This window comes from Leptodactylus fuscus, chromosome 10 (assembly GCF_031893055.1).
Source record: "Leptodactylus fuscus isolate aLepFus1 chromosome 10, aLepFus1.hap2, whole genome shotgun sequence".
NCBI classification, from domain to species: domain Eukaryota; kingdom Metazoa; phylum Chordata; class Amphibia; order Anura; family Leptodactylidae; genus Leptodactylus; species Leptodactylus fuscus.
Genome location: NC_134274.1, coordinates 55248944 through 55272833, shown reverse-complemented (window position 1 = coordinate 55272833; position 23890 = coordinate 55248944). Strand labels below are relative to the sequence as shown.

The window sequence follows — 23890 nt, the reverse complement described above, 5'->3', positions numbered from 1 at the left end:
GGTTCCCTTCTAAAGAAGCACTCCATGGATTTATTTTTCCCCTAGGATTGTGTACCTATTCCCCATATATATATATATATATATATATATATATATATATATATATATATATATATACACACAGTCCTATGAAAAAGTTTGGGCACCCCTATTAATCATTTTTAGTTCTAAATATTTTGGTGTTTGCAGCAGCCATTTCAGTTTGATATATCTAATAACTGATGGACACAGTAATATTTCAGGATTGAAATGAGGTTTATTGTACTAACAGAAAATGTGCAATATGCATTAAACCAAAATTTGACCGGTGCAAAAGTATGGGCACCTCAACAGAAAAGTGACATTAATATTTAGTAGATCCTCCTTTTGCAAAGATAACAGCCTCTAGTCGCTTCCTGTAGCTTTTAATCAGTTCCTGGATCCTGGATGAAGGTATTTTGGACAAACAATTCAAGTTCAGTTAAGTTAGATGGTCGCCGAGCATGGACAGCCCGCTTCAAATCATCCCACAGATGTTCAATGATATTCAGGTCTGGGGACTGGGATGGCCATTCCAGAACATTGTAATTGTTCCTCTGCATGAATGCCTGAGGATTTGGAGCGGTGTTTTGGATCATTGTCTTGCTGAAATATCCATCCCCGGCGTAACTTCAACTTCGTCACTGATTCTTGAACATTATTCTCAAGAATCTGCTGATACTGAGTGGAATCCATGCGACTCTCAACTTTAACAAGATTCCCGATGCCGGCATTGGCCACACAGCCCCAAAGCATGATGGAACCTCCACCAAATTTTACAGTGGGTAGCATGTGTTTTTCTTGGAATGCTGTTTCTTTTTGGACGCCATGCATAACGCCTTTTTTTATAACCAAACAACTCAATTTTTGTTTCCAAAATGAAGCTGCCTTGTCCAAATGTGCTTTTTCATACCTCAGGCAACTCTATTTGTGGCGTACGTGCAGAAACGGCTTCTTTCTCATCACTCTCCCATACAGCTTCTATTTGTGCAAAGTGCGCTGTATAGTTGACCGATGCACAGTGACACCATCTGCAGCAAGATGATGCTGCAGCTCTTTGGAGGTGGTCTGTGGATTGTCCTTGACTGTTCTCACCATTCTTCTTCTCTGCCTTTCTGATATTTTTCTTGGCCTGCCACTTCTGGGCTTAACAAGAACTGTCCCTGTGGTCTTCCATTTCCTTACTATGTTCCTCACAGTGGAAACTGACAGGTTAAATCTCTGAGACAACGTTTTGTATCCTTCCCCTGAACAACTATGTTGAACAATCTTTGTTTTCAGATCATTTGAGAGCGGGCTGTCCATGTTCGGCGACCATCAAACTTAACTGAACTTGAATTGTTTTGTAGAAAGAAATGGTCCAAAATACCTTCATCCAGGATCCAGGAACTGATTAAAAGCTACAGGAAGCGACTAGAGGCTGTTATCTTTGCAAAAGGAGGATGTACTAAATATTAATGTCACTTTTCTGTTGAGGTGCCCATATTTTTGCACCGGTCAAATTTTGGTTTAATGCATATTGCGCATTTTCTGTTAGTACAATAAACCTCATTTCAATCCTGAAATATTACTGTGTCCATCAGTTATTAGATATATCAAACTGAAATGGCTGTTGCAAACACCAAAATATTTAGAACTAAAAATGATTAAGATTAATAGGGGTGCCCAAACTTTTTCATAGGACTGTATATATATGTATATATACGGTATATATATATACGGTATATATATATATATAGTTATCCCTCCTGTCACTCCTGTCACTAACTACTGATGAGCAGACCGTTCCTGTCACACAGTTATAATGAAGGCTCGCACAGCTCAGCCTCCATGACTGTATACTTCTAGTCTGTCAGATAGAAGTATATAAAGAGAAGGATAACTGTGCGGACTTCAGCAGGTAGATATAGTACATGCTTTAGTTACATTTTACTAGAGGGATCTAAAATCTAAGCTTTGATAAAAGTAGCCATTGCATTTAGCTGCAAGAAATGAGAGGAAGAGGACGCTTACGTAATGGATTACTGCTATTTAAATTTGTTGTTCTGTGGGTGTTAGAAGAATGTGTTTTGATGGACTTAATCCAGCAATAGTAGGCATTCTGTCAGCCAGGAATGTGAACAGCTGCCAATATTAGCAAACATGCACTTACACAATGCGCAGATTTGAGGATGTTTTTATTCCAAATAATTTGTTAGCAAGTTTCTCCAAAGGAACAAGCAGTGGAAGCATCGCCTACACATTCTGGTTCAGGGCGCTGAGGCACTTGACTGTATAATTTCATGAATATTGTTAAGAAATGGCTGGGTAATATGATTGCACAAAAGGCAACTTATTGAGTAGCTTACTTTTGCTTTGTTATTTAGATGCAAGTCTGTAAAGGAGAAATTTAGCTTTTTTTTTCTTTAACAAATCTCACTGGGGGGTGGCCATATTGGAAACACACTCTTTCTTTGTCTCTTTCTGCACTTTTTGTCTACTGCAATAAGTAGGAGGTAATTGAGAGCGACACATGCCACTAGCCATAAGCACTTGTATATTACATGAATTTATGGTTAATTATTATTGTTTATTTCTATAGCACCATTAATTTCAATGGTGCTTTACATTTGAGCGTTTACATACGTTACAACTGCAGTTCTAATCTCTTTCCCTTGCTAGTTTTGACCGTATACCTAACTAATGAAAATCAGAATCTCTATGTGAATGCTCCCTTAGTGGTCCCCACACTGTACAATGCCTCACTAGTGGTCCACACAGTATAATGTCCTCTTAGTTGTCCCAAAATTGTACATTGCCTCCCTACTGGCAGCTCTCCCCCCAACTAGTGTTACTTTTCAAATCAGCGAGAGTGTAATAAGGACATGTGTGACTGTAGTGGGATAGGGCTTCTATATAGCTCAGACATCAAGCATTACCACAAAAAAACCTCGTCCTTATAAACAATCCCTCTTTTAAAAACACAATATCTGGCAGCTGACACTCACCCTGGGAAACAGACACCTGCAACTTACTTATCATTTACTGGGAAGGGAAGACAGAGCTGGACAGCTCCTCCACTCCCACAGGTAGCTTGTCCAGGGCGCTGTGAGAATTTGCAAATCAAGTCTCCTTTCCTGCAAATCAAGTCAGTTTGCTGAAGCCATATATTCTAAAGATGACCAGCACTTAATATGGCTGGTAGGAATTCTATACTGGCACTGACCTTTACAAGTCCAGTGAGTGGCAGGACCAGTTTTAGACAAAGTGTGGTCCCAGGCAAAATTAAAAGCAGGGCCCCAAATGCTGATATACAAAGAACACCATCATCTTCCAGTGGCAACCCCTATAATAATTAGAGATGAGCGAACACTAAAGTGTCCGAGGTTCGAAATCGGATTCGAACAGCCGCATACTTTTCGACTGTTCGAACGGATTTCGAACCCCATTATAGTCTATGGGGGGAAATGCACGTTTCAGGGGTAGGCAACATTCGATAAAATCATACTTACCAAGTCCACGAGTGACGGTCGGGCTGGATTCTGCTTGAAGTCTTCTCCCGGCGCAGGGTCCCCGCGTCCTCTTCCGGGTGGAATTCACTCTGCTTAGGCATCCGGCCTAGCTAGAGCCAACTGCGCATGCGCGTGCATGCCCGCACATGCGCAGTCGGCTCTGCCTAGGCTGAGTGAATTCCAACAGCTAGTAGTGTTCAATCAACTACGAGTATTTTGAATAACGTAGTATTCGATCGAACACCTACTCGATTGAATACTACTCGCTCATCTCTAATAATAATGTCTCTTTTCTGCCAACAAAACAGTAATAACAACCCCCATTTTCCCACACATAATTCAAATAAGCACTTTTATGCCACCTAATAGATTTTTGCACCCAGTTATCAGTTATTATAGCCCCTCCTTATAAATAATATTCTTTTCTTATAAAGAATAGTAAACCTTTATCAGTAATAGCGCCCTTATAAATGATAAATAGTGCCCTGTATTGGTAATCTCCCCCCTTTTCTGTAATAGTTCCCCCCTTATCAGTAACAGTCACCCCGTAAAAATAATACAGCTCCCTTACAAATAGTTCTCCCTTATTAATTATAGCCCTCTGATAAATAATAGTATAGAGGGATGCAGTTGGAGACTTTCGTGTGAACGTAGGGTCCCAACCCACAATATCTTATAAGAAGTGAACGTCACACGTGAGTTGTGCTGTGAAATTTTCTTTGTTTATTCGTATATACAAGTAGAGTACTTGTACTTGTACTTCTACTTGTATATACAAATAAACAAAGAAAATTTCACAGCACAACTCAAGTTGTCACTTCTTATCTGATAAATAATAGTTACCCTTAGAAGTAATAGTCCCCATTATCACTTATTCTTCCCATTGTTTACACTGCGTTGCTATAACCACAGACCTGTAGGACAAGTGACATCACTTACTTGCAGGCAGGACAATCAGTTCAGCTAATTGCAGTTTGCTGATAATGCAGAATCTGTTATCTCTTTGTGTAAACACACAGATAACACTGAGTCCATTCTGTACAAGCATCTGCATTTTATCTGATCTACATAAGTATTGTGATTCTTAATAGAGATGAGCGAACACTAAAATGTTCGAGGTTCGAAATTCGATTCGAACAGCCGCTCACTGTTCGAGTGTTCGAATGGGTTTCGAACCCCATTATAGTCTATGGGGAACATAAACTCGTTAAGGGGGAAACCCAAATTCGTGTCTGGAGGGTCACCAAGTCCACTATGACACCCCAGGAAATGATACCAACACCCTGGAATGACACTGGGACAGCAGGGGAAGCATGTCTGGGGGCATAAAAGTCACTTTATTTCATGGAAATCCCTGTCAGTTTGCGATTTTCGCAAGCTAACTTTTCCCCATAGAAATGCATTGGCCAGTGCTGATTGGCCAGAGTACGGAACTCGACCAATCAGCGCTGGCTCTGCTGGAGGAGGCGGAGTCTAAGATAGCTCCACACCAGTCTCCATTCAGGTCCGACCTTAGACTCCGCCTCCTCCGGCAGAGCCAGCGCTGATTGGCCGAAGGCTGGCCAATGCATTCCTATGCGAATGCAGACTTAGCAGTGCTGAGTCAGTTTTGCTCAACTACACATCTGATGCACACTCGGCACTGCTACATCAGATGTAGCAATCTGATGTAGCAGAGCCGAGGGTGCACTAGAACCCCTGTGCAAACTCAGTTCACGCTAATAGAATGCATTGGCCAGCGCTGATTGGCCAATGCATTCTATTAGCCCGATGAAGTAGAGCTGAATGTGTGTGCTAAGCACACACATTCAGCACTGCTTCATCAAGCCAATACAATGCATTAGCCAGTGCTGATTGGCCAGAGTACGGAATTCGGCCAATCAGCGCTGGCCAATGCATTCTATTAGCCCAATGAAGTAGAGCTGAATGTGTGTGCTAAGCACACACATTCAGCACTGCTTCATCAAGCCAATACAATGCATTAGCCAGTGCTGATTGGCCAGAGTACGGAATTCGGCCAATCAGCGCTGGCTCTGCTGGAGGAGGCGGAGTCTAAGATCGCTCCACACCAGTCTCCATTCAGGTCCGACCTTAGACTCCGCCTCCTCCGGCAGAGCCAGCGCTGATTGGCCGAAGGCTGGCCAATGCATTCCTATGCGAATGCAGACTTAGCAGTGCTGAGTCAGTTTTGCTCAACTACACATCTGATGCACACTCGGCACTGCTACATCAGATGTAGCAATCTGATGTAGCAGAGCCGAGGGTGCACTAGAACCCCTGTGCAAACTCAGTTCACGCTAATAGAATGCATTGGCCAGCGCTGATTGGCCAATGCATTCTATTAGCCCGATGAAGTAGAGCTGAATGTGTGTGCTAAGCGCACACATTCAGCACTGCTTCATCAAGCCAATACAATGCATTAGCCAGTGCTGATTGGCCAGAGTACGGAACTCGACCAATCAGCGCTGGCTCTGCTGGAGGAGGCGGAGTCTAAGATAGCTCCACACCAGTCTCCATTCAGGTCCGACCTTAGACTCCGCCTCCTCCGGCAGAGCCAGCGCTGATTGGCCGAAGGCTGGCCAATGCATTCCTATGCGAATGCAGACTTAGCAGTGCTGAGTCAGTTTTGCTCAACTACACATCTGATGCACACTCGGCACTGCTACATCAGATGTAGCAATCTGATGTAGCAGAGCCGAGGGTGCACTAGAACCCCTGTGCAAACTCAGTTCACGCTAATAGAATGCATTGGCCAGCGCTGATTGGCCAATGCATTCTATTAGCCCGATGAAGTAGAGCTGAATGTGTGTGCTAAGCACACACATTCAGCACTGCTTCATCAAGCCAATACAATGCATTAGCCAGTGCTGATTGGCCAGAGTACGGAACTCGACCAATCAGCGCTGGCTCTGCTGGAGGAGGCGGAGTCTAAGATAGCTCCACACCAGTCTCCATTCAGGTCCGACCTTAGACTCCGCCTCCTCCGGCAGAGCCAGCGCTGATTGGCCGAAGGCTGGCCAATGCATTCCTATGCGAATGCAGACTTAGCAGTGCTGAGTCAGTTTTGCTCAACTACACATCTGATGCACACTCGGCACTGCTACATCAGATGTAGCAATCTGATGTAGCAGAGCCGAGGGTGCACTAGAACCCCTGTGCAAACTCAGTTCACGCTAATAGAATGCATTGGCCAGCGCTGATTGGCCAATGCATTCTATTAGCCCGATGAAGTAGAGCTGAATGTGTGTGCTAAGCACACACATTCAGCACTGCTTCATCAAGCCAATACAATGCATTAGCCAGTGCTGATTGGCCAGAGTACGGAATTCGGCCAATCAGCGCTGGCCAATGCATTCTATTAGCCCGATGAAGTAGAGCTGAATGTGTGTGCTAAGCACACACATTCAGCACTGCTTCATCAAGCCAATACAATGCATTAGCCAGTGCTGATTGGCCAGAGTACGGAATTCGGCCAATCAGCGCTGGCTCTGCTGGAGGAGGCGGAGTCTAAGATCGCTCCACACCAGTCTCCATTCAGGTCCGACCTTAGACTCCGCCTCCTCCGGCAGAGCCAGCGCTGATTGGCCGAAGGCTGGCCAATGCATTCCTATGCGAATGCAGACTTAGCAGTGCTGAGTCAGTTTTGCTCAACTACACATCTGATGCACACTCGGCACTGCTACATCAGATGTAGCAATCTGATGTAGCAGAGCCGAGGGTGCACTAGAACCCCTGTGCAAACTCAGTTCACGCTAATAGAATGCATTGGCCAGCGCTGATTGGCCAATGCATTCTATTAGCCCGATGAAGTAGAGCTGAATGTGTGTGCTAAGCACACACATTCAGCACTGCTTCATCAAGCCAATACAATGCATTAGCCAGTGCTGATTGGCCAGAGTACGGAACTCGACCAATCAGCGCTGGCTCTGCTGGAGGAGGCGGAGTCTAAGATCGCTCCACACCAGTCTCCATTCAGGTCCGACCTTAGACTCCGCCTCCTCCAGCAGAGCCAGCGCTGATTGGCCGAATTCCGTACTCTGGCCAATCAGCACTGGCTAATGCATTGTATTGGCGTGATGAAGCAGTGCTGAATGTGTGTGCTTAGCACACACATTCAGCTCTACTTCATCGGGCTAATAGAATGCATTGGCCAATCAGCGCTGGCCAATGCATTCTATTAGCGTGAACTGAGTTTGCACAGGGGTTCTAGTGCACCCTCGGCTCTGCTACATCAGATTGCTACATCTGATGTAGCAGTGCCGAGTGTGCATCAGATGTGTAGTTGAGCAAAACTGACTCAGCACTGCTAAGTCTCTGCATTCGCATAGGAATGCATTGGCCAGCCTTCGGCCAATCAGCGCTGGCTCTGCCGGAGGAGGCGGAGTCTAAGGTCGGACCTGAATGGAGACTGGTGTGGAGCGATCTTAGACTCCGCCTCCTCCAGCAGAGCCAGCGCTGATTGGTCGAGTTCCGTACTCTGGCCAATCAGCGCTGGCCAATGCATTCTATTAGCCCGATGAAGTAGAGCTGAATGTGTGTGCTTAGCACACACATTCAGCTCTACTTCATCAGGCTAATAGAATACATTGGCCAATCAGCGCTGGCCAATGCATTCTATTAGCTTGATGAAGCAGAGTGTGCACAAGGGTTCAAGCGCACCCTCGGCTCTGATGTAGCAGAGCTGAGGGTGCACAAGGGTTCAAGTGCACCCTCGGCTCTCCTACATCAGAGCCGAGGGTGCGCTTGAACCCTTGTGCAGCCTCGGCTCTGCTACATCAGAGCCGAGGGTGCGCTTGAACCCTTGTGCACACTCTGCTTCATCAAGCTAATAGAATGCATTGGCCAGCACTGATTGGCCAGAGTACGGAATTCGGCCAATCAGCGCTGGCCAATGCATCCCTATGGGAAAAAGTTTATCTCACAAAAATCACAATTACACACCCGATAGAGCCCCAAAAAGTTATTTTTAATAACATTCCCCCCTAAATAAAGGTTATCCCTAGCTATCCCTGCCTGTACAGCTATCCCTGTCTCATAGTCACAAAGTTCACATTCTCATATGACCCGGATTTGAAATCCACTATTCGTCTAAAATGGAGGTCACCTGATTTCGGCAGCCAATGACTTTTTCCAATTTTTTTCAATGCCCCCAGTGTCGTAGTTCCTGTCCCACCTCCCCTGCGCTGTTATTGGTGCAAAAAAGGCGCCAGGGAAGGTGGGAGGGGAATCGAATTTTGGCGCACTTTACCACGTGGTGTTCGATTCGATTCGAACATGGCGAACACCCTGATATCCGATCGAACATGTGTTCGATAGAACACTGTTCGCTCATCTCTAATTCTTAAGTGTCGTTCAGCAAGGAAGGAGGGGATACAAGAAGTCAGAAGAAGAGACTGCAGGCAAACTGCTGAAACGGTGAGATGGGATATCCCCTTTTATGTGTTACACGTAACTTCATACACATATATATATATATATATATATATATATATATATATATATATATATATATATATGTATGTGTGTGTATACAGTACAAACCTTACACAAACGGTATATTAAGACTCTTAATATATAAGTCAGCACTACTTAGACGTGGTTAAAAACATGTATGCAATAACTACATACACGTGTGTGTGTGTGTGTGTGTGTGTGTGTGTATATGTGTGCATATGTGTGTGTGTGTGTGTGTGTGTATATGTATGTATATATATATATATATATATATATATATATATATATATATATATATATATATATATATATATATGTGTGTGTGTAATGAGTTATAAACTCACCAGTGCGCCATGGACCGCTGCCCCCCCTTCTTTTAGCCACAGGTTATGTTTGCTACCTCTTACTAGCCGTATCAGCTAGTATTTGGTCATTAGCCTAAATTAGCCCACTAAATTCTTAAGAGTAGACAAATTGAAAAAAGAAAATCTATTACAGGGTTTATCCCATCTTCGGCGACACCTTGTAGTGTGACACCTGCTCTTTGCACCCCAACAAATTTCTCTTTTGGCACGGATAAGCCAAGCCACACCCAATCAGGAGTTTCCTAAGCAGCGGCCACTACAGGGGAAATGTAGTATTACATAGCGTCCTTTTAGTTGAATGGCCAACCATGTGATAGACGATTTACTTAGTTCTGGCACAAAGGGAGAATGGTTTTGTGTTTTGGCTCATAAAGGAGGTTCCAAATGAATTATTCTTTTGTCAGAGGCAAAATTCAGTGATTTGCTATTAACGGTTTAATATTAAATTATTCTATTTTTGTTATTTTATTTGAAGCAGTATTTCATCCCAGAGTTTTGTATGCCTGTGCAGTACGGTAGCCGTGTATGTCACCTCCTCTAAAGGCTTCCTCTATACCCATGCTGTATTCTATATATATGCTGGTCCCCCCAGAGCCAAACCTTTGAAAGTTTTACGTCTTTACTTTAAATTGCTCCTGACAAAGCATTAACTGCGTCGCCATACGATGAATACCTTTTTGTTCCCAAGTAGTTATTCAATGTTCTTAAGTGGCGCATGGTTATAAGCAGGCAGGGCTCATATTGGGGTAGGAATGTTGTCCTAATTAGAGTTTTCCTCTTTCCTTTTCAGCACTGTATAGTTCTTATTTGAGCTGTTTCTGACCTTGAGATTAAACACATCATTGGTATTTTTGCGGCTATTATAAGCCTTCAATGTGCTTCATTCTACGCAACTTGTTTGTGAAGTGCTAAAGTGTGACATGCCCTTCGAACTGTCAAGTTTTTGCACTTTGGCCTTTGTGGGAAGTATACAAAATCTTCCTGTTTAGAGTTTTGTGTTCTGAAGAGTTTTTCTTCTTTCCTTTTATACCCCCTCCAGATCTTAATGTTTTGTGATCCTAACTGCTTTGTTTGTTTCCCCACTGGGGGTCTCTGCACCTTTGTATCCTTTCATGTTGGAACTGAAGGAAAGCTCTTGTGATTTAGCCAGAAAAAGAGATAGAGGTTTCAATTCTGAGCACATCTCACCATTGTTGGTGAAAGCCCTTCATCGAATATGTAAGGGAAAGTTCTATAGAGAATAACTCATGGAAAATTTTGACCTGTTGTGTCAGTGGGTTTTATTTTTTTTCATTTCTTTTCAAATTTATGACACGATTCGGGATATAGCAAATGCAGAAATATAGCAAAGTACATGGAGTATATGTAGTATATGAATCATCAAAAAGCATTGTACAATAAAGACAATATTATATCATCATAACCTCAAGACAATGTACACAGTGCCAGTATGAAAGCTTATCGTGAGACTACTACCTGCTCCAAGCCTATTCAGCACGTCACTAAATTACACTGATAAGCAACATAGCTGTTATATATGTCATGTTTGAAAAATTTGGAGAAAAACAACTTTGAAGTTATATGAAAATTAGGTAGTTGGTGCACTGGGGGAGGGCCTTCAGCTCCCTGGAGCACTGCACTTGCCACTCAGATACCTATCATTTTCTGCCTTTGCTTCCCATACAGTGAGAGTCCGTCCTGCCACTGCTATGACATCACCCACCCTACCTAAGCACCAAGAGCAGTTCTCCCAGGGTTATAGATCCGCCTCCAGTGCACCAACTTCCTCACTTTCTTAAGACTTCAATATTGTCTTTCTCCAAATCTACAAAATTGACATACATGACAAATTTAGGGTAAAGCATACCTGACATAATAGTAATACCAGATAGTCACCGTCGCTGAAAAACATTGAGAAGACCCTGTGTGAGAATCAACTGAACCTATTGCAGCTACACCTGGGTAAGTAAGACGACCCCAGGCCCTAATTTAGGGTGAATAGTATAGTATGTCCAGGAAGGAAGTTGCGTTCCAAACCATAAAGCGCAACTGGATTATAACTCAGGAAATCATAATGTCGTATTGTCCAAACAATTGATCTTGGCTGTGACGAGGTGGAAATACAATCTATCAATTTCTTTCAATGAGTTTCAAAGGTTGAGATGGTACGGGCAGGTCTAAACTTATCCTGTCAGCTGTATTAGTTTTACAGAGAGACTTGATATGATCCTCAGCTGGTAAGATGCCATGACTTCTGGAGTTCTGTGCTGGTATTGAGCCTTTAGGTTTAGTAGAACAAACACCCGCCATAGAGAATTCTGGGCCTATTTAGTTCTTGATCATGTGGAGATTTTTTTTTTGTTTGGTTTGGAGATGGAAGCAGAGGTTAGGGATAAGAATGTACCCTGATCTACAAACTTTTGTTCCAGTTGGGCACATTAAAGATGATGAAGAACTTATTACCTTGCAGTACTTCAGTCCTGGATTTGAATACAATGGTAACACCTAAGAATTCCATGTGTTCTCACAATTTTCAAATAGAAACACCCATTCCACCCATATTCCAAAACAATGGATTTCTTGAATACTTACTAGTTGTCTTGCACATAGATGCGATGGATACCTATAATTTTAATTGATTTGAATGTGTCAAGATAGTACTGGAATGTACCGCAACCAACTTGAATACGTTTTGGGCTCCATTCACATGTTTAGGAAAGTAATCTGCGGGGATCTGGCACCCGAGACCCCGGTAGATCACCGTTACCCAGCTTCAGTGGTCTCGGTAGTGTTTAGATACCAAGAGCTACGCTGCTCACTCACCGTACAAACTGTAGTGGTGAGTGTAGGTATGGCGGCAATGCCCCATTGAAATCTATGCAACAGCACTGCAATACCTACACTTGTTAGTACAGTGAGTGAGCACCGTGGCTTGTGATATGTTAAAAATACTGAGAGCTGAGCTATCTGGGTACCGGTGATCTGAGGGGGTCGCACGGGTCGGACCTTCGTAGATCTAATATCAATAGACAATTCTAAGGATGGGTTAGAAACTGGATAATCCCTTTAAAACTACTCACTAGATTGTATGTTTGGGTATGTAGGCTAGTGGGGGTTTATTAAAACTGTCCAAAAATGGCCGTGACTGGGAAAACCTCTTCTCCAAATCTGACTTTATTTTCCTAAGTGGAAAGGAGACAGAGATGGTTCCTAAATATCCTACTCAATCGTCTGACCCAATCAAACATGTATGTGGTCGAGTCGATGAAGATGGCTGAACAGTTATCACATATCTATAGTCATTTTAGTCACCGTCTAGCATTGATCGTAACCCAGGGTGATCGTGGGAGGAATATTCAATCTACCATTAGAAACCAAAATATATAGAACTGGAAGACTCTATCGGGTGTGTGATATATTGTAGCAATTGTGAAAAATGCTAAATTCTGCCATTTTTGAACAGGAAACTAAATGGAAAACCTTAAAATAGGACTGAACATTTTGTGTAAAAAGATTGATTCTTAACCTAAATTGGCCCAAAGAGTTCAACTCAATTTTTTTTTATTTTTAAGCTACGCTCCAGGAAACTCTGAGGCTTATAAATGATAATGACATTACTTGTTTAGATAAAGCAAATTAGAAGCTGATGAAAAGTCCCATTTCTGACAACAGTATCTTTTTATCACAACCGCTGGGGCTTAACATGGCCTCATATAGCAATTAATTGGGTTGGTTTACTAGAGTGCACAGTAAAAGCTCCATAAATCCATGTCATCGCCAGCTTTACAAGTTTGTAGAACTGGTCTTTATTTGCAGTTAATATGGTGAGGTTTACGGCTGCATTGCTGCTCGTACAATAGTTAAGGATTTTATGCCACACCAAAAATAGAATTGAATGTGTCACATCAGATTTTATTTTTAGTTTTCAATAAAACCAAGATAGAACCAAAATTCTGCAGCTGGTAGATGTGTAATTTTTTCAGAATGTGCTCTTGCATCTACTATTTTAATATTGTATTGTTCTGTGCTGAAAATAAATGCCAGAATATCAAGTCTCCTATAGCAACTATTTCAATAATATTCAACCGCTTGTCAGAAGAAGAGCCAATATTGGGACAGAAACATTACTTGTAGAGATAAGTGAAATGTTTTGTAACAAGCTTGGATAGTTACCAATTTTCCAAAAAATTCTCTTTAGACCCCAGATAATAAATAGCGGAGGTCCTAGGGACAAACATTTGGTCTTGCATACTCTTTTCTGGTATCTTCACTTCAGTCCTCAAGGTGACCCTGGGGTACTCGATGTCAGAGAAGATGCCATAGAAGGCTGGGAGAGACCACAAGAGCCCATGGGTGAAGATCTCATGCCTAGAAAAGAAGATTAGACACCCAGGAAAGAGGAGTATTGCTTTTTCATTTTGTCTACATCTCCCTTGGGCCTCCATTAACTGTACTCTGTGGTCTAAAGAGATTTCAAAGTATATTTAAAGCACTTCCGGTTTGGACCAAACAAGTTTGGCTTAAACCAACACTTTTGGGTGAACCTCAAAAATATTTGTACAATAAATCTTGAGAATCGCTCAGTTACTTGTATATGGATTGTTTATCATCATGATTTAGCCAAAATCTCTTTGATTCAGAGGCATCTCCTGGGCCTTAATGCAAAGTCTGTAATGGGGCCCCTACCTAGCCTGTAATAATGAGGTCCACTGGGTTTCCTCCCAAAAGTGTGGAGAGAAAGGTCTTGCTGGCAGAACTTTTCTCTCTGCGTTTTTTAAGCGAAATGATGGAAGGAATCCCTGAATGGGCAATGATCGCAGGTGGAAATCCAGAATTTTTGCAATTTGTTGCAAAATACATTCTCACGGTATAAATAGCTTGAGATTTGGAAGGTCAGTCTAGATAAGAGACGTGATATTGTGCACGTTGGTTATTTGGTTTAGTTACTGCAGTATTCGCGAGCTTTTACCTGCAGTTTTGCTCGGACTGAAAATGTCCAAATTGGAGATGTTATCTTCAGATCCCAAAATATAAGTGGCAGAGGCCCATGGGAGGTGAGCAAACATAAATCCAGTGTTACTCCCCTCCTTAGGGCTCTGGCGCTGGTCTTCTTCATCCACTTCGGACCTCTTCCGGCCTTCTAAAAGACATCAGGCCTGTGATTGGGCCTCAACGGTCATGTCGCATTGTGAGGCTTTGCAGACAATGTTCTATATTATTTCACAAATCTCAGGTGCCAATCGGCTCATTTACTTCGTCATGTGAATAGGTTCTTAGAGGGATGTCGTTTATGTTAATATTTTTGCTTGTTTTTTCTAGTGAATAGCCACAAAGGTAGTATCTGTGTGTAGTAGTATTGACAGTTGGATATCACTGGTTTACCGTATAGTCCTATGCTATAGAACTGATATAGCTCTGGTCATACTTTGCTTTTTGCTTTATGTCAGAGGTAAATTTCAGGAATTTTTCCTGACTTATATCCGTGATAGAAGGTTGTGACGCATGCTACTATATAGTTATACAATGGTATATGTCACTAATAAGCTTTCTTATTCTTTGCATAGAAAGCCACATCAAACTACGCTCTTCTATAGAATGAAGAAAAATTTGGCTAATGGCAAAATGTGGTGAAAAAAAATTCTTGGGTAAATGGGGACCTATGGATATGTTATAAAAGCAGCTTTCCTGGTATATGTGCTGAATGTAGTCAGGTACAAAAAAAAATCTGCAGAAGCATTTTACAAAAATTCTGTAATTATTTGCATGAAATCTACTTTTCATCCTATACAATGCCCAGGATGCAATCATTTGGCAATCCATTCACTATGGCATATGGATATAGAGCATATCCTAAGAAACTACTGGTCTCCGTTCACACGTTGGAGGTTTGGTAATGTATGTACACAAAGTGCATAAAATATTAGTCCGCCTCCCACTGTAGCTCACTCTGTTAGCTTGTTTGCCCCTGCGCTCTTGGTTTTGGATCCTGATAAAAAGACATTGGTGTCTGTAGCATTCAGAAACTTTGTCCAGCAAAATTTAGCACTGCCAACCATTACTGAAAGCAGAAGCTCGTACCCATGTTAATCAAGGTCTGCGCCATCCGGATTGGGTTGAGAGGGGGAATATTTTTGAAAAACCATGAAATGTGCTTCTAAAAAGTGATTTGTCCACCAGAAATCTATATTGTAAAATTGCAACATTAATTTAAAAAAAGCCCAAACATTTAATCATTGCAAAGTATCTGTTCCTAGCTGTTTGCCAGCCAAAGAGTTTAATCTGGTCCCTGGGAAAGAATGTAACTGCAGGCCTGAAAAGATCTTTTCTGCTTGTTAAGACAATAGCACAAAGGTCAGGCTTGCAATGTGCACTACAGAGTAATTTGCAATTCAATCTCTCAGTTCATTTTATGTCACAATTTGATACATGCAAAACATTTTTAATTGACTGTGTAATTCATTGGACAACAAGTACGATCTGCTTGATTTATAGCAAGAAAAATTAGGTCTATCTGTATAGAAAATGATATTGAATGTATTTTGTAGTGTCAAAGCAAATATACACATTGATAAATGATACACATTATACAGTAATGCAGTTATTAGTAATTAGTATAGGATACACTTTATACAATTAGTTACAGTAATAAAGGCAAGTGATGAAAGATCAGCACATGAGCAATGGTAACATGTCCCGAAATGCAGAAATATATGTAACGACCAAAAGGAATCAATGGACTTCATGCACATGAATTGTGTTTTTCACTGCTAGCACATTGACCCATTATTATAAACAAGTCTGTGGGTCTATGAGCCCAGGACAAAACTCAGGATAGATCCTACACTGGTCCCTTTTGCAGCCTGGACTTAGTGAAGCAAATCAATGGGTGTGTGGAAGCAAGGGCAGCACACAGACCACCCATGTGCCATTTTACCACAGACCCGGCACATGTATGTTGTCTAAATGGTACACTGGTGTATATGTTTGGGTCAAAGCCAGGCCGATGCCATTCATTGTGTGCCAAGCTATATGCCAGATGATCAATTTAAATAATTAAAAATAGAGATGAGCGACTAGTATTCGATCGAGTAGGTATTTGATCGAATACTACGGTATTCAAAATACTCGTACTCGATCAAGTACCACTCGCTATTCGAATGGAAAAGTTCGATGCAGAACCAGCATTGATTGGCCGAATGTTATACAGTCGGCCAATCAACGCTGGGTCTTCTCCTACCTTTAAAAGTCTTTTCCGTGCAGCTTCCCCACGGCGTCTTCCGGCTCTGAATTCACTCTACCCAGGCCCGATGCCTGGCAGAGTGAATTCAGAGCCGGAATACGCCGCGGGGACGCTGCACGGAGAAGACTTCTCGGAGGATCCAGCCCGACCCTCACTTGTGGACTTGGTAAGTGTAATTTGATCGAATGTTGCCTACCCCTGAAACGAGCATTTTCCCCCCATAGACTATAATAGGATTCGATTCGAGTAGTCGAATATTGAGGGGCTACTTGAAACGAATATCGAACCTCGAACATTTTACTGTTCGCTCATCTCTAATTAAAAACAATAAACTGCACCTCATGGGATCGATCCCTTCTTGTGGAACTTTGTCTTCCTCTGTATCAACATGCTAGATTTATAGGTTGGAGTTGATGTACTTGTGTCCTTGTACAGTTACTCTGCTACTAAAACATGAAAATTGTAATAACTTAATAATATTCACACATTTTATTTATATAACATATTCCGCAGCACTGTAAAATTTGTAGGGTTCAAAAACAGACAAAAAAAGATATATTTCAGAGACATAGTCACATCACACAATGGGATGGAGGCCTCGCTCGCAACAGGTAGAGGGGCGACACAAAAGGTAGCAGGGGCGGCATCAGGGGTAGCATTGCTTATACAGTGGTCCAGAAATATTTGTCATAGAGGTTATTTTCATTACACAAAAAACAGTTGTATGAGCCGTCACCAGTCCAGTGAGGGTTCTTTAATGTGTAGATGGAGCCTTCACATATAAAATTACAGTGTGATACAACATCATGTTTGAAGTTGTAGAAATTGAGAGTTAATCTGATTGTCCGGGGTAGAGCATTCCAGAGAAGTGGTGCAGCTCGGGAGAAGTCTTGTATACGAGCGTGGGAGGTTCTGATAATATAGGATGTAAGTGTTAGGTCATTTGAGTACACAGAGAACACGGGTTGGGCGGTAGACAGAGATGAGGGAGGAGATGTTTGGAGGTGCATCATTATGGAGAGCCTTGTGGATGAGAGTGATAACTTTATATTTTATTCTATAATGAATAGGAAGCCAATGTAGTGACTGGCACAGACCAGAGGCATCGCTGTAACGTCTAGCCTGATAGATGAGCCTGGCCGCTGCATTCAGAATAGATTGTAGAGGGGAGAGTTTAGTGAGGGGAAGACCGATTAGTAAGGAGTTACAGTAGTCAAGGCGAGAATGAATCAGAGAGACAATAAGTGTCTTTAATGTATCTCTGGTAAGGGAAAAGCGTCTTGTGTACAGGAGTGGAAGGTTATGATAATAAGGGATGTCAGGCTTAGATCATTAAATGAATGGAGAGCATGTGTTGGACGATACACAGAGATGAAGGAGAACATGCAGGACTTTGTGTCTGGTTAAAAAAAAAAATCAGTTTTGCCGCGGACAGTCAGAAGATGCACATGGGCGGTCACTTTGCAAACCCATTCAAGTGAATGGGTTAGAAAACTGACTGCCGGGTTTATGTCCCCTGTCCAGTTTCTCGGGGTAGAAGACGGAAACTCCTTGGATTGGCTAAAGTGGAGACCGGGAGCAGATGTCAACCTGCCCTGAATATTGATAAGGTTAAAGGGACTTCTGTGTGTGCAGGAAGAGGAAAGTTAGTGAAGGAAGGAGGATAAGGATTAGGAGAGATGTCTCCAGCAGCTAGGAGGAGAATAATAGACAGAAGGCGGTTAAGTGATTTATGCAAATGCTTCTGTTTTATATCACTGCTAAAAGTATAGGGATTGGAGTGGTTAAAGAGAAAAGTGTGAGAGAGCTGAACAAGGGAAAGGAAGAAGAGAGGGCTGATGTATAGAGTGTGAACTGGTGGTAGAGATGGAGGGGAGTTTTGCATGAAAGGACATTAAGTGACAGGGTAGGTCTATGATACCATGTGTAGGAGCTTGTTTTCTTGCGTCTACGATTACCTGGGTTTCTTCGGTTGCTTGCTGGTCTAGAGTCATTTTTAAGTGCACTTTGGTTAATCTGCATTTAGTTTATGATGAAGGGCTAAAACTGTGATATATGCATCTATTGTATTTCTGAATGTAAGATGCTAGTGTGATATTATTATTAATTATTATTATGTTAATGTTTGTTTGGAGTGCAGGACAAGGCAGTAGTGCTGGCTAATAAAGAGGACCTTTCACCACCTCCAGCACTTCAACTCTTTGTATTCTTCAGTAGGTGTCACTCTATTGATTCTTTCACCATTAGAATTTTTTTCTGTAGAGAAATCAGTACTCTTAGTTTCATCACCCAATATGCTAATTAGGCTCTAGTGGCCCTTGACTAAGGTAGAACTTATTGAAATATTGGTGCTGAAACTCTCAGAAATGATTGCTTGTGATTAGTCAGGACTAGAGAGAAAACTCCATTTACATCAGAATCAGTAGAGTGGCACCTATTGAAGGATGCTAAGAGTCAGTGGAGGTGGTGAAATATCCTCTTTTAAGATCTTCAAGACTATACTTTTTATCCACAACTTGAAAAAGTACAGACCCATACCTTTTAACAGGCCCATACACACAGCTATTGTTTTTTGCAGCTGTGTGTTTGGGCTGTAGTAAAGAGCTGCAAAATATGCAGCATTATATGTGCAAGTATGTGGTGCCTTTTTAATAAATACCCAAGCAGGACAGGTGCTGTGCTCAGTGCAGTGGTTAATTCTTCCATGTCCTGAGTTTTGCTGCTGTTCGCCTGTACTGGATGTCAGGCCTGATGCTAATGGTCACATCTTTCACTTACAGCCTGGTGATAGGCTATCTCAATGGAGATCTCGCTTGCCATTTGTTTCAGATCCATTTCAGATCTTAACTTGCTCTTGACTCCTCTTCTGCTTGGTTAAAGAGGTTGTTCCATTAAGTGAAAGGAGTGATGGTCATGAAAGCACATTGATTCTCCATTCACAAGGAGACCATAGGGGGACTTTCGATACTTCATCCTACTGTTCACTGGGGGACCAGGTGATTGGAGTTGTATTCATAATGGGGCAACTCCTGTTAAACTTGGTTCTTGGTTTACTTTTTTAGTTGTAAACCTTGGCTTTGTTCCTGACTGTGACTTTTCTTTACGTGTTTTGTTATCTGGTTGACTACAGATGGTGACATCAGACTAGTCCCTGACTTTATATTGCTATAACTCTGTGCTACTGTTGCCAACCAAGCCTAATTTGGGGATCTCCACATCCCTGTATTAGAGGGTGAATACCAGGGAATTCTATATACTCTGGTGCACTTTGGTTCACAGTGCCATTTAGATTATGGCTTCCAACAAAATCTTATACAGCACAATCCTACAAGTTAATTACATTGCTGCTACTGGTTATCATAGAGAATTAGCTGGCTATATTACAGAAACAGAATTGAAAGCGCACTTTGAGATGACTCCTATTAACATATCTTTCATTCTCCAATTGTTGGTTTCACAATTGCCCATTTTTGAAACTATGGTCAGATCTTGTCCACACCAGTCTTTGCTTTGCTGAGAAAAGGAGTCCACACCCTATAAATATGTTTCACATTGACAGAATATCTTCTTTTACAATACTGACATTTCAGGTTCACACTGTGTTCCCCTATATTATTAGATTCTCTCCCAATTTGGCTAAAGAGCAGGTTTAGTATGGAAAAATCATGAGAACAAAGCAAAAGTAAATTTCAGCATTATACATTTATCGACTACTTGAATTATTACTAATATGCGCTTCATTTTGTCTTCTAGATGACCCGCTTGCCAATTTAACTTCAAGTCTGAATGCCACATCATCGAATCTAACATCCCAAACAGTTATAAAGGGTAATGTGGTACCCCGCCCAGACCTTTGGGTATCTTTTAAATTATTTTTTTTATAAACTGTTCCATTTTAATTTTTTGAAGGCATAATTCATTGTATTCATTGTTAATGTTACAGCATTCAGTCTGCTCACTAAATGTTAATGTATGATAAAATGGCTTTTTACTTTAAGAATTGATTAAAAAGTTGAATAGTGAATAGAACAGAAGACAAAAAAGCAGTAAAATTGTTTTTATGAGCACCGTAAAGTCGCTTAATTTATATTCAGAACTGTATAAAACAAGAACAAATAGTACATAACAGGCAGACGAAAAGCAGGGGCCAATGTACAAACAGGAAAGAAGCACATTAGTGAGAAGGAGGAGTGGGTAAGGGGAAGAGTAAGAAAGTAAGGGGGGGCAAGATCAAAGAATCCCAGTGACCCCACCAACAAAAGAAGACCGAACTAGCATTCAGCCTACCCCACAAAATTTAGAAGATCCTGTGAGCCCTGGCAAAAAATTCAGGCCGCAATGAAAGCCTCCATGTGCCCTCCATGTTTTGCATATCCTCCACTTTGCTGATCCAGTGAAGAGGGAGTGGAGGACTCCAGAGAGTGTTTCAGGGAAGACTTGTGGTAGGCATGGAGGGAGTGATTGGAGAGGTGGAGGAGAAAGAAGGCCTGTGTCCGAGGGGGGCTAGTCTGGAATACTTTAGAAATCACTCGGAGTAAAAGTCTCTCAAAGCGGCACATTCCCAGAAAATGTACAAATGTGTCCTCTCATCAGTCCTCGATTTATCTAATACAGAGACCATTTCTTGTATGCCTTGGTAATCTCCACCATAATCTTTAATTTGCTATAACAATTGATGCTTTTCACTGTTTTTCAGAAGTTAATAATAAGTAAATGTATGACACCTTCCATTTTCAGTACTGTGCCCAGTGATGGAATTTCGGTATTTATTTGGGATTAGAGATGAGCGAACACTAAAATGTTCGAGGTTCGAAATTCGATTTGAACAGCCGCTCAATGTTCGTGTGTTCGAACGGGTTTCGAACCCCATTATAGTCTATGGGGAACAGATACTCGTTAAGGGGGAAACCCAAATCCGTGTCTGGAGGGTCACCAAGTCCACTATGACACCCCAGGAAATGATGCCAACACCTCTGGAATGACACTGGGACAGCAGGGGAAGCATGTCTGGGGGCATCTAACACACCAAAGACCCTCTATTACCCCAACATCACAGCCTAACAACTACACACTTTACACACTCAATACCACCTCTCTGACAGTAGGAAAACACCTTGAAACATGTGTATTTGGCACTTGCAGTGAGGAGAGCTTGTCACCAGCAGTGAATTTGGCCCTTGTAGTAAGTTGAGGTTGGCACCAACATTTGTTTTGAAAATCAGGGTGGATTGAGCCTCTAACCAGCAGAGTTTGGGCAAATTCATGGTGGAGGGAGCCTCTAAACACCCCAGTTTGGGCAAATTCATGGTGGAGGGAGCCTCTAAAAACCCCAGTTTGGACCAATTCATGGTGGAGGGAGCCTCTAAAAACCCCAGTTTGGACCAATTCATGGTGGAGGGAGCCTCTAAAAAACCCAGTTTGGACCAATTCATGGTGGAGGGAGCCTCTAAAAACCCCAGTTTGGACCAATTCATGATGGAGGGAGCCTCTAAACAGCCCAGTTTGGGCAAATTCATGGTGGAGGGAGCCTCTAAAAACCCCAGTTTGGACCAATTCATGGTGGAGGGAGCCTCTAAAAACCCCAGTTTGGACCAATTCATGGTGGAGGGAGCCTCTAAAAAACCCAGTTTGGACCAATTCATGGTGGAGGGAGCCTCTAAACAGCCCAGTTTGGACCAATTCATGGTGGAGGGAGCCTCTAAAAACCCCAGTTTGGACCAATTCATGATGGAGGGAGCCTCTAAACAGCCCAGTTTGGGCAAATTCATGGTGGAGGGAGCCTCTAAAAACCCCCAGTTTGGACCAATTCATGGTGGAGGGAGCCTCTAAAAACCCCAGTTTGGACCAATTCATGGTGGAGGGAGCCTCTAAACAGCCCAGTTTGGGCAAATTCATGGTGGAGGGAGCCTCTAAAAACCCCCAGTTTGGACCAATTCATGGTGGAGGGAGCCTCTAAAAACCCCAGTTTGGACCAATTCATGGTGGAGGGAGCCTCTAAACAGCTCAGTTTGGGCAAATTCATGGTGGAGGGAGCCTCTAAAAACCCCAGTTTGGGCAAATTCATGGTGGAGGGAGCCTCTAAAAACCCCAGTTTGGACCAATTCATGGTGGAGGGAGCCTCTAAAAACCCCAGTTTGGACCAATTCATGGTGGAGGGAGCCTCTAAACAGCCCAGTTTGGGCAAATTCATGGTGGAGGGAGCCTCTAAACAGCCCAGTTTGGGCAAATTCATGGTGGAGGGAGCCTCTAAAAACCCCAGTTTGGACCAATTCATGGTGGAGGGAGCCTCTAAAAACCCCAGTTTGGACCAATTCATGGTGGAGGGAGCCTCTAAAAACCCCAGTTTGGACCAATTCATGATGGAGGGAGCCTCTAAACAGCCCAGTTTGGACCAATTCATGGTGGAGAGAGCCTCTAAAAACCCCAGTTTGGACCAATTCATGGTGGAGGGAGCCTCTAAACAGGCCAGTTTGGGCAAATTCATGGTGGAGGGAGCCTCTAAACAGGCCAGTTTGGGCAAATTCATGGTGGAGGGAGCCTCTAACCAGCCCAGTTTGGACCAATTCATGGTGGAGGGAGCCTCTAAAAACCCCCAGTTTGGACCAATTCATGGTGGAGGGAGCCTCTAAAAACCCCAGTTTGGACCAATTCATGGTGGAGGGAGCCTCTAAACAGCTCAGTTTGGGCAAATTCATGGTGGAAGGAGCCTCTAAAAACCCCAGTTTGGACCAATTCATGGTGGAGGGAGCCTCTAAAAACCCCAGTTTGGACCAATTCATGGTGGAGGGAGCCTCTAAAAACCCCAGTTTGGACCAATTCATGGTGGAGGGAGCCTCTAAACAGCCCAGTTTGGGCAAATTCATGGTGGAGGGAGCCTCTAAAAACCCCCAGTTTGGACCAATTCATGGTGGAGGGAGCCTCTAAAAACCCCAGTTTGGACCAATTCATGGTGGAGGGAGCCTCTAAACAGCCCAGTTTGGGCAAATTCATGGTGGAGGGAGCCTCTAAACAGCCCAGTTTGGGCAAATTCATGGTGGAGGGAGCCTCTAAAAACCCCAGTTTGGACCAATTCATGGTGGAGGGAGCCTCTAAAAACCCCAGTTTGGACCAATTCATGGTGGAGGGAGCCTCTAAACAGCCCAGTTTGGGCAAATTCATGGTGGAGGGAGCCTCTAAAAAACCCCAGTTTGGACCAATTCATGGTGGAGGGAGCCTCTAAACAGCCCAGTTTGGGCAAATTCATGGTGGAGGGAGCCTCTAAACAGCCCAGTTTGGGCAAATTCATGGTGGAGGGAGCCTCTAAAAACCCCAGTTTGGACCAA

At 42.7% G+C, this 23890-nt stretch overlaps 1 protein-coding gene across 1 annotated transcript in view; it reads left to right on the top strand.

The window, feature by feature from the left end:
- Positions 1-23890, top strand: part of TLL2 (tolloid like 2) — a 106911-nt gene that overhangs the window by 47383 nt on the left and 35638 nt on the right. The window contains exon 3 of the mRNA XM_075258172.1: positions 20322-20396. Within this exon, the coding sequence (XP_075114273.1) occupies positions 20322-20396 (75 nt within the window). The remainder of the gene's footprint in view (positions 1-20321; positions 20397-23890) is intronic.